Here is a 16,834-nt window from a genome sequence, read left to right as displayed (position 1 = left end):
TGCTTTATCCTGGTCTCCCATGGGGTGCAGGGCCCAAGGACTTGGGCCATCCTCCACTGCACTCCCTGGCCACAGCAGAGAACTGGCCTGGAAGAGGGGCAACTGGGACAGAATCTGACACCCCGACCGGGACTAGAACCCAGTGTGCCGGCGCTGCAAGGCGGAGGATTAGCCAAGATTTGTTTTCAACGGTCATGTCTGTGTGAATAACTCAGAGCAGACCTCAGGGCTGTGGGCCTAGCCACTAGATGTAAGGATCCGAGAGGGTGAGGTGGGGGCCGTATCTTAGACCCCAGGCTTCTGTCTAAATGTGCTAGAGCCTGTGACACAGTTCAGGGGAACAGAAAGCCCTGAGGTCCCAGAGGGGGCAGGGGCCCAGAGGAAGTGGCCAGAGAGTGGGTATCAGGCAACCAGAGCTATGGCAGGGACTGTGGCCATCTTGCCGACTGCCCCCAACAGACGACACTGACCACCCTCCGGGCATCCAGTGACCCGAAGGGCCAAGATTTCAGAGGCCAGAAGGAGCAGCTGAGGCTTTCCCTATGGGGCCATGGGGCTGCAGAAGCTTCACCCTGCACAACACAGGTGCAGGAAGGGAGACCCTCACACATGGCCCTGGTCTTGGCCTTGACCTTTGGCGCCAGGATTAAATCCTAGTGGCTCTGAGAGACCACACGGACACAGGCAGATGCAGGCACTGTCTCTTGCCCCATCAGGGGACTCTGTCAGCTGGAACGCCAGCACCTGAGGCCAGTCCCACGGGTCCTGACTGAGCTCAGACTGTGGACAGCTGGGACAGTGAGCCTAAATAAACTGCTTTCTTTTACAAAGTCAGGCTGCCTCGGGTATCGGCATAGTGATGAAACACTGACAAATACGCGATAGTGTAGCAATTCATGTACAATGACATGGTTTTTAACAGCCACAGCTAAAACAAACAGCTCATAAGAGGCTCAGCCAGGCACCTTGCCAAGCGCTGGCACCTTGGGGTGCGTGGCTACGTGCGTTCATGGGGGAAGGCAGTGGGGCACGTGGGTGCCTTGGGAGACCATGAGTGTCTCCTTCTACACCCATCTTGGGATAGTTCAGAAAGTTCGGGCCAGGAATGTTTTGCTTTAAAACAGTGGAATGTGAGGTGCGTGGTACCGAGAGCTCCCCTGTTACGTGGGGTTCAGGACAATGAGTCTCGTCGCTCCCTGTGCAGTGACTTCTCGGAGGTCACGCTGCTGCCAGTCCTCGTGAGGTTCGGTCTGCGAGCGTGTTGCTTTTCTACAAGGCGTGTACACGCCGACCTTGGGGAAAGCATTCCAAGAACCCTACTTCCGTTCCAGTGACGACACTGCTCTCCAGCAGGACATGGCAGGCAGCGTGGCTCACATAAGCATTACCGGTCTGCAGCCCCTTTGCACAGAGATCCGAGTAATGGAAGACTTGACCTGGCCTCAGGTAGCTCCTTCAGCGGATCCCTGCTGCTCCCTCTCCCGGGCAGGTGGGGGCGGGGGTGGGGAGCGCTCCTGATAGCTGCTGAAGAACCAGAACAGCCTGCCTTCTGTAGTCGGGGAGTTCAAGGCTTTGGAGTGATCTCAGTGACTTTTAGGAAGACTTTGCTTAAGGTGCTGTGCAACTGCACAGCTCCAGGCAAGGTTTTAGCCCATGCAAGGGCTCTAGGGTTCACATTTCAACATGAAAATAACCAGTGCTCATGAACTTAACCTGCAGAGTCACGGAGGAGAGCCTGGATGGGGTGGACTTCACAGACTTCGTACGTTTTTATCCATCCTCGTTACCTGGCTCGTGCACTGTCCTGCATTCACAGGTATTTCCTACAACTAAATATTCTGGAGTTTTCCAAGAAATGATAGCATACATCAGACTTCAAATAAGTCTGCTTAACTCCTCTAAGTGATCTTGTTTAACTCCGGTGTGTGTTTTTTTTTTTTTTTTTTTTTTTAAGCGGCAGGCATTGTAATGCAGCAGAAAAGATTAGAGAGACAGAGAGGAAATGCTCCCATCTGCTGGTTCACTCCTCAAATCCCTACAAGGGCCATGGGGCACCAGCAGGGAGCCAGGCACTCCATCCAGGTGCCCAACACGGGTGGTAGGGGCCCAATTCCTTTTTTTAATTTTTAATTTTTATTTTTTGACAGGCAGAGTGGACAGTGAGAGAGAGAGACAGAGAGAAAGGTCTTCCTTTTTGCTGTTGGTTCACCCTCCAATGGCCGCCGCGGCCGGCGCACCGCGCTGATCCGATGGCAGGAGCCAGGTGCTTCCTCCTGGTCTCCCATGGGGTGCAGGGTCCAAGCACTTGGGCCATCCTCCACTGCACTCCCTGGCCACAGCAGAGAGCTGGCCTGGAAGAGGGGCAACCGGGACAGAATCCAGCGCCCCGATCGGGACTAGAACCCGGTGTGCTGGCGCCGCTAGGTGGAGGATTAGCCTAGTGAGCTGTGGCGCCGGCCCAAGGGGCCCAATTCCTTAAGCTGTCTTCACTGCCTCTCAGCGTCCGCAGCGTCAGGGAGCGGCAGTTGGGAGTGGAGCCAGGACTTGGAGCCAGGCACTCGGATATGGGACAGTCGTCACGCGTGCCAGGCCAGATGCCCACCTCCGAAGTCCTGTGCTTCTCTTTGCTTGCCTCCAGTGGTCTCCGTTAGAATGGTAGCCTTGTGAAGACACGGACATTTCTGCTCATTTAGTTGCTGTATTCCAGAGCCAAGCACTGTGTCTGGGGCTGATATTCGATAACTATTCGCTGAATGAACACCGAGTAAATGAATCAATGAACAGATGGATGAGATGAAGAAGGAATGATAGTGCTTTTTCTGAGAAAGCCAGGTTACACCAACCTATGACTTTCATATGCTGATACTGGTAAGGGCCTTTCCCTGAGAGAGAGAGAGAGAGAGACGGGGAGGCAGGGACTCCCTGGAATGCAAAGTGCTGGGAGATGGCTGATTTGGGCACCAGTGGAGAGCTGTGCTACAGAGCAGCAGGTGCAGAGGAAGAGAGGTGGGGGGGGGGGGGACAGCACTGCCCCTGGTGCTCAGTGCTCCTGAAAAAAACCCTGAGCTTCCCGCAAGGAGGGAGAGGAGAAGACGCTACCCAATGAAGCTGAGATGGGAACACACCCACTCCAGGCGTGGTGACATTTAAGGCACAGGTGACACGCTGGAAACGTACACCAGCCTGCAGTTGGTTTGGTCTCTTGTCAGGGTCTATTTAGAAACTTGACCCCCCACACGTACAGCGGCTTGTACGTGAGAAACCCACCGGCACAGTCCGAGGCAACGTCAAATGTTTACGCCGTCAGGAAGAAATTGTCCTGCTTCTTCCGTAGAAATCCAAGTCTGCCCTAAGAGCTCCAGGCTTGAGCAGCTCAGCGGCGCCCTTCCCCAAGCATCTTTGTACTCTGAATTACTATTTAATTTTCCCCTTTCCTCTTTAGAGGAGAAATAGCAATGGTTTTTATGGGGGGCTTATAATGTTTTTATACGAGGCCCCTAAATCTCCCTCGCAGATGCTTATCATACCTATAAAAGGCTCCATGATTATTTGCGGGCTGATGCTAATTTTTCTTTTTTATACTTTCACAAAGAAAACACAGTGTAGAAGGTTTTATTCATATTTACAGCCCTTGTTCTCTTGATCCGTGACAAACTGCAAAAAAAGGTAAGAGTCTAAACATGTCTAATCCATAAAACCCCTTCCTCAGTGGCTCACCGGGGGCCACACTTCCCTGTCTGCTGAGGGCCTTAGCTGACCCTAAGGGAGACCACAACCCCAGGGGATTTCCCGTCAGCCATGTCTACAGCATACAAGGGAGTTTCTGGAAGTCAAGGTCGAGACTTTGGGACAACGAAAGGTGATGTTTCTGAATTTCTCAGGAAGCTAATGGGGAGGAGGGGACAGACAAGCAAAAGCGAGGTGCCCAAGGCCCCACTAGACCCTTGTGTCTGGCCCTGAGGCTGCGAGAGGTGGGGGCATCAGGCTGGTGGGCTTGTGGGGCTTACCTCGGGGCTGGAGTAGTGGGGTGCCTTGCTGCCCTCGCTCTCGCTGGAACTGCTCTCGGTCTCCGAGTCGGATCCGGAGCTGCTCTCCGAGTCACTGGAGGAGCTGCTGCTGCCGCTGCTGCTACCGCTGCTGCTGCCCTGGCTGGAAGGCACGGAGGCTCCACAGTTGCTCTGCTGGACCACGGCGCTGCCAGCCCGCCAGGCCCCCCGGGAAGCAAAGGGAAGGAAGGCCAAGTGAGCAAACGGGAAAACAGCCCCGAAGGAGGCACACCACTCACACAGCTATCAACCGGGAGCTGGACCTCCACAGTCCCCAGCGCAGTCCCCGGCAGCCTAAAGGTCTACAGCAAATTACAGCTGCAAATGGAATTGGGCGTGAAAGTCGGCGCCCCGCAGTAGTCGGGCACGGGTTGCGTGTGTGGCCCTTCTAGTTGGGATGCTGGTGCAGTGTCTGAACGGCTGTTTCCATGCGGCTGCTATGCCGGGACCGGTGTTTCTAATGCATCCCTGAATCCCACCAGCTACCAAACACAAGGAAATCCAAGACGCTTGAAATATTTGCAAAGTGGGACGTGCATGCGTTGTTTGCTTCGTCTGCCCCAGGAGGGAATGTGGCAGCTGGCGGGGCTCAGGAAGACGGCTGGCGGGCAGGGTACAGCGGCTGCCCTGAGCTCCCGTGGCCTGCTGGAAGGTGCCAGTGACAGCGGGGCCATCCAAGTATGAGTCTTGCTGCTCCTCTTTTCCCGTCCATGGAGGTGAGGATGGGGCCGCTACAGGAGCTAGCCTGCTGTTTAAACAGTGACCTTCCTCTGAGCTCTCCGCCAGAGAACGGAAGATCCCTCCCTGACACCTTTCATGCATTCCAGACCTTAAAATTCACACCCAGCACAGTGCCTTTACAGAGACAGCATTTCAAATTTACACTCCATGTTCACATCCATGCTAAAACTCGCCAGCAAGTCATCGACGGGAAACAAGGACCAATGTTTTCCAACAGTCATTAATTAACCACCAAACACTCAAAAAGGCCACATCCACCCAAAAACTGCCTGAGCCAAGAAGAAAATCCAAGGGCGCACCTAGTCCTCAACATCTCCAAAGTCCTTTATTAACCGGATTCAAACTCACCTGAGTGTGTTCTTTTGCGATCAAGCTCTCAACCCACAAGTGCTGGGCACTTTTTTAGGGTGAGTCAGCAGACATCTGCTAGCTGCTGACAATGGAGACCCTTTCTTCAACAGGACTTGGTGACTACTACGTGAAAGCCAGGGCCCAGGGAACACGAGAGGGCTTGGGGGCTCCACTGTTAGGCAGCTCGGACAAGGAAAAGGGCCCTTCCCACCCATCCCTTAAATCTTGGACAAATGCTTTGCTCAAGGATAGACTCTCCTAAATCCTGGGTTGTGGGGATGGGAGGGGGCTCTTGGATTCTTGCTTCTCCTATAATAACTCCAAGGCAAGAAACGGTTTTGTGAGAAATCCCACAATGAAAGCACCCATTAGAGCAGTGGGGTGGTGGTGGGGAGTAATGGGAGTTTGAAGAGGCTCTACCTAGAGGTTTTCATCTCTTCCGACCAAGGTCATGCACGGTCCGTGCTGACCACCCGGCACAGTTCTTCCACGTCAGATAATACGTGCAGGCCCGGGCCTGCCTGAGCTCCAGAGACTGCACTGCCAGCCCCTCACTAGTGTTCGGGGTTGGCTGAGGAGTCCTGGAGCCTGAAACAGAGTAGGGGAGGGACAGTCAGCACACAAGGGGCTGTGATATCCTTTTCTGCCCTTATGGAGCAGGATCAGTCTTTCTAGTGGGGTGAATCAAGATGGCTATGATTGGTGAAATTCTGTATGTATATAATAAGACTATTGGGAGAAGGGCTGTCATTGTGCTGTAGCAGGTAAAGCCACCACCTGCAACACAGGCATCCCACATGAGCACTGGTTCGTGTCCCAGCTGTTCCACTTCCGATGCAGCTCCCTGTTGATGGCCCGGGGAAGAGCAGCAGAGGATGGTCCAAGTGTTTGGGCCCCTGCCACCCAAGTGGGAGACCCGGATGGAGTTCTGCCTGGCCCAGCCCCAGCTGTTGTGGTCCTCTGGGGTGTGAGCCAACAGATGGAAGATCTCTCTCTGTAACTGATTTTCACATAGATAGATAGATAAATAAATAAATCTAAAAAAAAAAAGACTATTGGGAGAGATACAGATGGACAGATGGAGAGAGCTCCCATTCTCTGGTTCACTCCTGATGCCCACAATGGCCAGGACTGGGCCAGGCTGAAGCCGTAAGTCAGGAGCTCAATCCAGGTGCCTCACTTGATCTATCACCTCCTGCCTCCCAGGGTGTGCACTAGCAGAAAGCTGGGCCCCAGAGTTAGAGCAGGGTATCAAACCCAGGCAATCCAATGTGGGATGAAGGTGCATTTTGCCTTTTTTTTTTTAAAGATTTATTTATTTATTTGAGAGGTAGAGTTAGAGACTGAGAGAGGGAGAGACAGAGAGAAAGGTCTTCCATCCGCTGCTGGTTCACCCCCCGGATGGCCGCAATGGCCAGAGTTGAGCTGATCTGAAGCCAGGAGCCAGGGGCTTCTTCTGGATCTCCCATGTGGGTGGAGGGGCCAAGCACTTGGGCCATCTTCTACTGCTTTCCCAGGCCATAGCAGGGAACTGGGTCGAAAGTGGAGCAGCTGGGACACAAACCAGCACCCATATAGGATGCTGGCACTGCAGGCAGAGGCTTAGTGCACTACATCATAGCACCAGCCCCAAGGGATGCAGGTGTATTAAGTCATGGCTTAACCCCTAGGTCATATGCATGTCCCACGACAATTGGATTCTGACCAAACATGAACTGGGGGCAAATCAGGGATTTGTCTCTAGGCCCCCAAAACACTGGCAGAGAAAACTAAGAAAAGCAAAACAAGACACCGTCTGCTAAAAGGAATGTGGGGAAAGATGCAGAAAACAGATGTGTCTCCAGGCAGCATTTGCTGAAGATCAGGAAATTAAGATAAAATAAGAGCATTTTGATTGATTTTATAACATGCTGATTAATCAGTAAATGGGGACTTCAAAAAGCAGGTGGATAAATGGAATTAAGAGTTAAGATTAGGGGGGCAGTGTTACAATATAAGGGGTTTAAACCACTGTTGAGACACTGAGATCCCACATGGGTGCAGGTTCGTGTCCTGGCTGCTCTACTTCTGATCTAGCTCTTGGTTAATGGTCTGGGAAAGCAGCAGAAGATGGTACACGTGTTTGGGCCCCTTCTACTTATGTTGGGGACATGGATGAAGCTCCTGGCTTGGGCCTGGACCAGTGTTGGCCATTGCAACCATTTGGGAAGTGAACCAGAGGATGGAAGTTTTTTCTCTCTCTAACTCTGACTTTTCAAAATAAATAAATCTTTTAAATCATTTTTTTAAAAAAACAAAGACATGGTCAGGAATCTTTTAGATTTACTTATTTATTTGGAAGGCAGAGCTAGAGAGAGAGAGAGAGAGAGAGAGAGAGAGAGCGCGCGCGCGTAAGATCTTCCATCCTCTAGTTCACTCCCTAAATGGCTGCAAAGGCTGGAGCTGGGCCAGTCTGAAGCCAGGAGCCAGGAGCTTCCTCCGGGTCTCCCACATGGGTGCAGGGGCCCAAGCACTTGGGTCATCTTCCGCTGCTTTCCCAGGAGCATTCGCAGGGAGGGAGCTGGATTGGAAGTGGAGCAGCTGGGACTCGAACCGGCACCCACATGGGATGCTGGCGCCACTGTCAGTGGTTTTACCTACCATGCCACAGCACTGGTCCCCATTTTCTTTTTTAAAGACATAAGATTATTTTGGTGCAAAAAACCCTTGCGATCCACACATAACTTTTTGGTAGTACATTGTCTTTTCCATGAGCATTCAGAAGACTCATGTACATACTACCTGCTGTCATTCAAACAACAAAGAACGCACGGTGTTCGCTGTGTGTGTCCCTGGGCTTTGTGTGTATACAGCAGAGGCAGTGACATGTGTGCAATTCCCATGTCCTGCACCACAGAACGACTGACTGTCTTCTGCAAAGCGGCCTTCATTCCTGGGGGGAATGTCCGTGAAACAGTCACTGTGCTGTCTTCCTTCAATGACTGCCATCCTGGAGTAAGGACACACGAGCCCAAGGAGACGGGATCTCGAGTAAGACCGACAGAGAGCCTTATGCTTTTACATGTGCCTTCCTTAAATTAGGAAATTGACTTAAAATGACAGCTTTACAGTCATAACTATTATTTATTTTTAATATAGCCGAGGGTGCCAAGAATCTAGGGTTTTCCTCAAGCTTTGCTTATCAGGGTTGAGAGGTCCATGATGTCTCTGAGCTCACAAATGAATACACAGATGGCTCCTGACATGAGACGGTCGCAGCTTAATGAGTTTTTGACTTTACGATGCTATGAAAGAGACGCACATGCAGCAGGAACTGACTTGGGTCTTTCCTTGGCAAGGGCCGTGCAGTCTAGGTAAATCAGCCACGGCCTACAGTGCACTGCCACTCAGCTGGGGTGCCCAGTGGGTTAGTTGTATTAAATGCATTTTTCTGGCTGGCGCCGCAGCTCACTAGGCTAATCCTCCGCCTTGCGGCGCCGGCACACTGGGTTCTAGTCCCGGTCAGGGCGCCGGATTTTGTCCTGGTTGCCCCTCTTCCAGGCCAGCTCTCTGCTGTGGCCCGGGAGTGCAGTGGAGGATGGCCCAAGTGCTTGGGCCCCGCACCCGCATGGGAGACCAGGAGCAGCACCTGGCTCCTGGCTTCAGATCAGCGCGGTGCGCCGGCCACAGCGGCCACTGGGGGGTGAACCAACGGAAAAGGAAGACCTTTCTCTCTGTCTCTCTCTCTCATTATCTTCTCTGCCTGTCAAAAAAAAAAAATGCATTTTCAATGTACAATGCACTTATCAGGACGTAGCCTCATAGTCAAGTCAAGGAGCATCTGGTATTTCAATGGGCCAGGTAGGAAGATGAAGCCAGAAATGATCCATGTCAGGGAGGGGGCAGGCCTGGAAGGACTCTGGGGGCTCCAGATGTGGGGTCAAGAGAATCAAGCCCACCTCCATGTAGGCAGCCCCACTAACTGGTCTCTATCCGGGTCCCTGGGACAAGTGATCCTTGTGGCCTCAGTATCATGCTGCCCTTGCTGTGGGTGTGTGCAGCTACTCGGCCTGTGCTACAGCAGCCATTGCAGCAAGGACAGCAAAATAAAGGTGAGGAAGCCAGGGCTGGTTATCTCTGCAGATGAGCACTAAGTAAAACACAAAAAAAGGGGCCGGCGCTGTGGCACAGCGGTTTAAAGCCCTGGCCTGCAGTGCCAGCATCCCATATGGGTGCTGGATCGAGTCCTGGCTGCTCCTCTTCTGATCCAGCTCTCTGCTATAGTCTGGGAAAGCAGTAGAAGATGGCCCAAGTGCTTGGCCTCTATACCTGTGTGGGAGATCCGGAAGAAGCTCCTGGCTCCTGGCTTCAGATCAGCTCAGCTCTGGCCATTGCGGTCATTTGGGGAGTGAACCAGCAGATGGAAGACTTCTCTCTCTCTGGCTCTACCTCCCTCTGTAACTCTTTCAAATGAATTAAATCTTTTTTTTTTTAAGGGTAGGTTCAGTTAAGCCAGCAAGGCTCTTTTGAATCACAGAATCCAGAAGATGGATTTACTGAAAGAAGATTTTAATTCTAAATTGCCAACTCAAAATTTTGGTGTGCTAACTAGTTGTCACATTTACATAGCAAAGATGATTAAAAATTAACTTTTGGGATTTCTCCTGAAATGCTAACACACACTATTGACAGAATGACACAGCCATGGGCAAGTTTCAAGATACTACCTACAAAGATCTTGGATCCTATGCCATTTAATGAATACGGTACCAATGACTGTGCAGATACAAAATATTACTGAGGTCAGGAATAAAAGTCCTTGTGTCACCAAAGCTTAGAACAGTGCCTGGCACCCAAGAAGCATTCCCAGGTGATTACAGAATGAAGAATAAACGGAGAAAGAGACGTTACTGAGTCATGGAGCTTTTGAGTTTTAAACAATCTTTCAAGAAGGTTATGATCTCTTTTCCAATTAAAAAAGAACACTGAGGGAGACTTCAGCCCCTCTGTGCTCGTCTAATAGTTCCTTTCAAAAAATATTTCTTTACATACACTCTAAATTTTATCTGCTAGCATTTATGCACAGTTCTCCTGGACACGGTTTGCTTACATTTAGTAATTCTGATTTCATGAAATGTTTTGCTGGTTTTGTCAGTGGCCAGGACTCGGATCCTTCAGACGCTGACACGTCTGAGAGAGGGCCAGCTTTATGTTAAGTCTAAATGATCTGTGTGCTGGGTCCTTTCCTTTGGCTGCGATGACACATTCTTTCAGAATTTGGCCCAGGCCAAATCTGAACACAAACCATAAAAGAAGAGATCTGGAACTGAAATGACAAATCCTGGATCTCACAGCCAAGCGTTTTCCTGCCTGCCAAGCGTATTGTGGGGCCTGGATAAATACCCAAAGTTGTCCACGAGCTTTTAACTGACAAGTAACTTGGAGACAGGCTCCCTGGCTGGTTGGCAGCTGTGCTGCCTAGCCTACGATGTGCAACCCGTGGCACTCCCCTGGTACTGACGGAACGATAATACTTAGCTCCATCTCACTCAACACTCTGTCAGAGCTCAACAAATGCTTATTTCCAAAAGATCTTTGCTGCCCTGCAATGGTATTCCTTGACGGATGGCAGCTCCACTGACATTAACTGCTCTAAAACAAAAAATACCTACTGAAAAGCAAAAATGGCAAAAGCTGATTAGGATTACTTTCTTTCTTTTTTTCTCTTCTCTTCTCTTCTCTTCTTTCTCTCTTTCTTTCTTTCTTTCTTTCTTTTGACAGGCAGAGTGGACAGTGAGAGAGAGAGACAGAGAGAGAGAGAGGTCTTCCTTTGCCGTTGGTTCACCCTCCAATGGCCGCCGTGGCCGGCGCGCTGCAGCTGGCGCACTGCGCTGATCCGAAGCCAGGAGCCAGGTGCTTCTCCTGGTCTCCCATGGGGTGCAGGGCCCAAGCACTTGGGCCATCCTCCACTGCACTCCCGGGCCACAGCAGAGAGCTGGCCTGGAAGAGGGGCAACGGGGACAGAATTCGGTGCCCCGAAGGGGACTAGAACCCGGTGTGCTGGCGCCGCAAGGTGGAGGATTAGCCTAGTGAGCCGCGGCGCCGACCAGCATTACCTTCTGAAAAGGGCTATTAATTCTACACTGTTCTGCTTCTGTTTGCCATCACACCTTCAGGAACAAGGGGGCTCAGTCAGGTCTCCAGCTTCACCCCTGCAGGTTGTCTCTGAACTTCAGGCACGATGCACTTCGCACTGTCTTCACTGGCTGTCTCTATTCAGCATTGGGGGCCCCTGCACATACTACTTTCTGTGCTAGGAAGTCTTCTCTCTCTTGCTTCTGGTTACCACTACCTCCTGCTCACTCTTGCAAGACTGAATCACACCCAGCTCCAATTCTGCAAAGTTTCCCCAATTCTCCCAGGCACAACTGATGTTTCCCCCAGGGCTGCTCTCCTGCATGTCCATTTTGTTATTGTAGCTTTTACCATGGTAAGGCCAGAAATTGTCCTAACGTATCATGAAATGTATCTCCAAAGCTCGAAGAGGGCCTGACATCAACAGATTGTCAACAAATGTTGAACGAATGCATAAAAGAAAAATGTCTTGGGATCGTGTGTGAGCCAGTGGATTCTGTTATACTACGAAACAGCCCATGAGACATTCACATATAAGGGGACTTCAAAAATGTTCATGGAAAACAGAGTTAAAGATAAGTGCTGTGTAAAAAATTTTGATATCCATGTATATGCATGGTATTCAACAAGTTCATAAATAATTTATATTATGAAAAAAATGCATGGACTGCATAAATTCTTTGCACCACAATAAACTTACCTTTTAATTCAAATTTCCCACAAACCATCTGAAGTACCCATGGATATACATATGTATTAAAAAACAGAAAACAGAAAAAGCTATTGCTTTGGGATGCCTAGGATTTCATAAAAGCTACCAACTATATAACAGACTGAAAAGTGAAAAAGTACAAGGGCCAGGCAAGCAGCCCAAGTATGTGACGTGTTCAGGCATAAGAAACATAAATGCCTAATGGTAATGATAAATGAGGGCGGATTCAAGTCTTCCATCTGCTGGTTCACTCCCCAAATGACCACAATGGCCGGAGCTGTGCCAATCTGAAGCCAGGAGCCAAGAACTTCCTCCGGGTCTCCCATGCTGGTGCAGGGCCCAAGCACTTGGGCCATCTTTTACTGCTTTTTTTACAGAGTAGCTTCTACAGCTACTCTGCCATAGCAGAAAGCTGGATTGGAAGTGGAGCAGCCGGGACTTGAACTTGTGCCTGTATGGGATGCCAACACTGCAGGTGGCAGCTTTACCCACTGCACCACAGCACTGGCCCCCAAAGCATTCTAACATCTGGATCATCTCAGTATTGACATCTGAGTGATTTTTTTTCTCATTCAAATTGAGATTTTCCAGGTTCTTAGTATGATGAGTGATTTTATATTTTATCCAGAACATTTGTGCTATTGTAATACTTTAGATGAAAAAAAAAAATAGCTGTTTTAACAGGCCTCCATTAAAATCGAGGCAATGGCGGGTTGAGGGAAATCTCTTAGCTAGTCCAGCATTCACTGTGGGTTTTATGAGGCATAACAAAAAGCCACGTCTCTGCTTAGTCCTGGGGTTCCCAGCTGGTCTGCGTTTCCTTCCTCTTTCAGTCTTCTTACATTTGCTTTATATACAAGGGCATCCCAAAAAGTTTGTGGAAGATGGGATTAAGATAGGCTTGGGGTGGGCATTTGGTACTGCAATTACAAACCACTTGGGGCTCCCATGGCCCATACCAGAGAGCTAGGTTCAGGTCCCACCTCTGCTTCCCATCCATCTTCCTGCTAATGGACACTTCAGGAAGCAGCAGAAGACGGCTCCTTTCACTGGGTCCCTGTCACTCAGGTGAAAAACCCAGGAGGAGTTCCTGGCTCCTGACTTTGGCCTGGCCCAGTTTTGACTGACAAGGGCATTTGAAGAGTAAACCAGTAGATGGAAGGTCTCTGTCTTTGTCTCCCTACCTTTCAGATAAAACTGAAAAAAAAAAAAAGCATATTCAAATATAGGAGAATAAAGCATACTTAAACACTTTTTAAGATAAAAGGCTTATTTTGGTGCAAAAAAGTTTTGGAAATCCTTGCATATGAACAGCCTTCAAGTATCAATGCAAAAATGTATATTAGGAAACACTGCATTGATTTCAAAATTGTTTTGAACCAGTGTAAATTTATCTTTTAATTTCCCTTTTCCATAACTTCTTTGAAGTATCTTCCTATAATGTCCAGATTTTAGTTGTATTTCGCAGGAGAAGTAGGGAGAAGTGAATTAACGTCTTGTCCCAGAACAGGAGCAAGTGGAAAGAACCCTCTCTCCACACCTCCACTCTCCAGGCCTGGTTAACTGTATTAAAAGCCGATGAGAGAAAAACCCCTGAAGGTCTCTGCTTCAGTCTGCCTTTTATCACCCGGTCAAATTAGGCATTAATCCATCCATTTAAAAACCACTTATTAAGGGGATTAAGCTCAGATTTCAAAAGGATGTAACCAAAGCTGAAAGGGACATGTCACTAAGCACGTGTGTATATGGCTTTGTGAGAAAATGACTCCAAGGAAATGAGGTTACACAACATTGGGGACAGAGAGGAAGGCAATTTCAGTGCTGCGTTTAGAGTGAGAATTTCTCTCCGGATATCAGTGAGGAAATGGGCTTTGCAGGATGCCGACAGAAGAACTGATGGGGCATATCCAGCTGCTGACTGAGTTTTTCTCCTGGGAGAGGTCAGGGTTCCGCTGACTCCGAGACCTGTTCAAGACTGCATTAGAACCTCTGCTGGGGACCCAGGTGGTTGTGCAGTGCACTGCGTCAGCTCAGGGGGGCACCTTTGCCACAGTCCTGGTTCTATGTCCTTTGTTCCATGAGCTGAAGACCTAATGTAAACTCACAGGGTGCATGTCTATTTTCTTTCCCAGGTCTACCACGTGGCTGGCAGGGGCCCAAGCACTTGGGCTGTTTCCTACTGCTTTCCCAGGTGTACTAGCAGGGAGCTGGATCAGAAGTGGAGCAACCGCGACTTGAACCAGAGCTCATACGGGATGTTGGCACAGCAGGTGGCAGCTTAACCCGCTGTGAAACAATACCACCACTGAGGATTAAATTTTTTTAAATTTTTGCATATTTTCAAAATTTTCATCAGAACACTTGTTACTCTTTCTAAATCTACTTGATTGTCGAAGATCATTCTATTCATGTGTTACAGAATTTAGCCTGCTATTATTTTATTTAAGAGTTTGAGAAGTGTTTATATTACAGGTGAACTTGATACACATTTATATTATTTTACATCTTGAGAGATACTTTTTGCCAGGTTTTGTGTCATGGTGGTTTTAAACTAAAAGAATAACTTGAATAGTATTTCAACTTTTTAATACAATTCTGGCAAAGTTTAAATAATATATAAATTTTTTGATCCTCAAAAATTTAAAAGATTTTATCACTACTAAGACTACCTAATTCAAGCACTGTTTAAAAAAAAGAATAATCAGAAATTACTACAAGGACTTGTATGCCAGCAAACAGGGAAATCTATCAGAAATGGATAGATTCCTGGACACATGCAACCTACCTAAATTGAACCATGAAGACATAGAAAACCTAAACAGACCCATAACTGAGACAGAAATTGAAACAGTAATAAAGGCCCTCCCAAACAAAGAAAAGCCCAGAACCAGATGGATTCACTGCTGAATTCTACCAGACATTTAAAGAACTAACTCCAATTCTTCTCAAACTATTCAGAACAATCGAAAAAGAGGGAATCCTCCAAAATTCTTTTTATGAAGCCAGCATCACCTTAATTTCTAAGCCGGAAAAAGATGCAGCATTGAAAGAGAATTACAGACCAATATCCCTGATGAACATAGATGCAAAAATCCTCAATAAAATTCTGGCCAATAGAATGCAAAAGCACATCAGAAAGATCATCCACCCAGACCAAGTGGGATTTATCCCTGGTATGCAGGGATGGTTCAATGTTCGCAAAACAATCAATGTGATACACCACATTAACAGACTGCAGAAGAAAAACCATATGATTATCTCAATAGATGCAGAGAAAGCATCTGATAAAATACAACACCCTTTCATGATGAAAACTCTAAGAAAACTGGGTACAGAAGGAACATTCTCAATACAATCAAAGCAATTTATGAAAAACCCACGGCCAACATCCTATTGAATGGGGAAAATTTGGAAGCATTTCCACTGAAATCTGGTACCAGATAGGGATGCCCACTCTCACCACTGCTATTCAATATAGTTCTGGAAGTTTTAGCCAGAGCTATTAGGCAAGAAAAAGAAATTAAAGGGATACAAATTGGGAAGGAAGAACTCAAACTATCCCTCTTTGCAGATGATATGATTCTTTATTTAGGAGATCCAAAGAACTCTACTAAGAGACTATTGGAACTCATAGAAGAGTTTGGCAAAGTAGCAGGATATAAAATGAGTACACAAAAATCAACAGCCTTTGTATACACAGGCAATGCCATGGCTGAGGAAGAACTTCTAAGATCAATCCCATTCACAATAGCCACAAAAACAAATACTTTGGAATAAACTTAACCAAGGACGTTAAATATCTCTATGATGAAAATTACAAAACCTTAAAGAAAGAAATAGAAGAGGATACCAAAAAATGGAAAAGTCTTCCATGCTCATGGATTGGAAGAATCAAAATCATCAAAATGTCCATTCTCCCAAAAGCAATTTATACATTCAATGCAACACCAATCAAAATACCGAAGACATTCTTCTCAGATCTGGAAAAAATGATGCTGAAATTCATATGGAGACACAGGAGACCTCGAATAGCTAAAGCAATCTTGTACAAAAAAAAACAAAGCCGGAGGCATCACAACACCAGATTTCAGGACATAATACAGGGCAGTTGTTATCAAAACAGCATGGTACTGGTACAGAAACAGATGGATAGACCAATGGAACAGAATTGAAACATCAGAAATCAATCCAAACATCTAGAGCCAACTTATATTTGATCAAGGATCTAAAACCAATCCTTGGAGTAAGGACAGTCTATTCAATAAATGGTGCTGGGAAAATTGGATTTCCACGTGCAGAATCATGAAGCAAGACCCTAACCTTTCACCTTACACAAAAATTCACTCAACGTGGATTAAAGACTTAAATCTACAACCCAACACCATCAAATTATTAGAGAGCATTGGCGAAACCCTGCAAGATACTGGCACAGGCAAAGAATTTCTGGAAAAGACCCGGGAGGCACAGGCAGTCAAAGCCAAAATTAACTATTGGGATTGCATCAGATTGAGAAGTTTCTGTACTGCAAAAGAAACAGTCAGGAGAGTGAAGAGGCAACCAACAGAATGGGAAAAAATATTTGCAAACTACGCAACAGATAAAGGGTTGATAACCAGAATCTACAAAGAGATCAAGAAACTCCACAACATCAAAACAAACAACCCACTTAAGAGATGGGCCAAGGACCTCAACAGACATTTTCCAAAAGAGGAAATCCAAATGGCCAACAGACACATGAAAAAATGTTCAAGATCACTAGCAATCAAGGAAATGCAAATCAAAACCACAATGAGGTTTCACCTCACCCCGGTTAGAATGGCTTACATACAGAAATCTACCAACAATAGATGCTGGAGAGGATGTGGGGAAA

The 16,834-nt window shown here is 47.8% G+C and overlaps 1 protein-coding gene across 5 annotated transcripts in view; it reads right to left on the bottom strand.

The window, feature by feature from the left end:
* Positions 1 to 16,834, bottom strand: part of AFF3 (ALF transcription elongation factor 3) — a 598,192-nt gene that overhangs the window by 48,691 nt on the left and 532,667 nt on the right. For all 5 annotated transcript variants that reach the window (XM_051842640.2, XM_051842639.2, XM_051842642.2 and 2 more), the window contains one exon: positions 4,008 to 4,194. In XM_051842640.2, coding sequence (XP_051698600.2) covers positions 4,008 to 4,194 — 187 coding nt within the window. The remainder of the gene's footprint in view (positions 1 to 4,007; positions 4,195 to 16,834) is intronic.

This window comes from Oryctolagus cuniculus, chromosome 2, assembly GCF_964237555.1.
Source record: "Oryctolagus cuniculus chromosome 2, mOryCun1.1, whole genome shotgun sequence".
Lineage (NCBI taxonomy): Eukaryota > Metazoa > Chordata > Mammalia > Lagomorpha > Leporidae > Oryctolagus > Oryctolagus cuniculus.
This window is presented reverse-complemented; position numbering and strand designations above follow the sequence as displayed.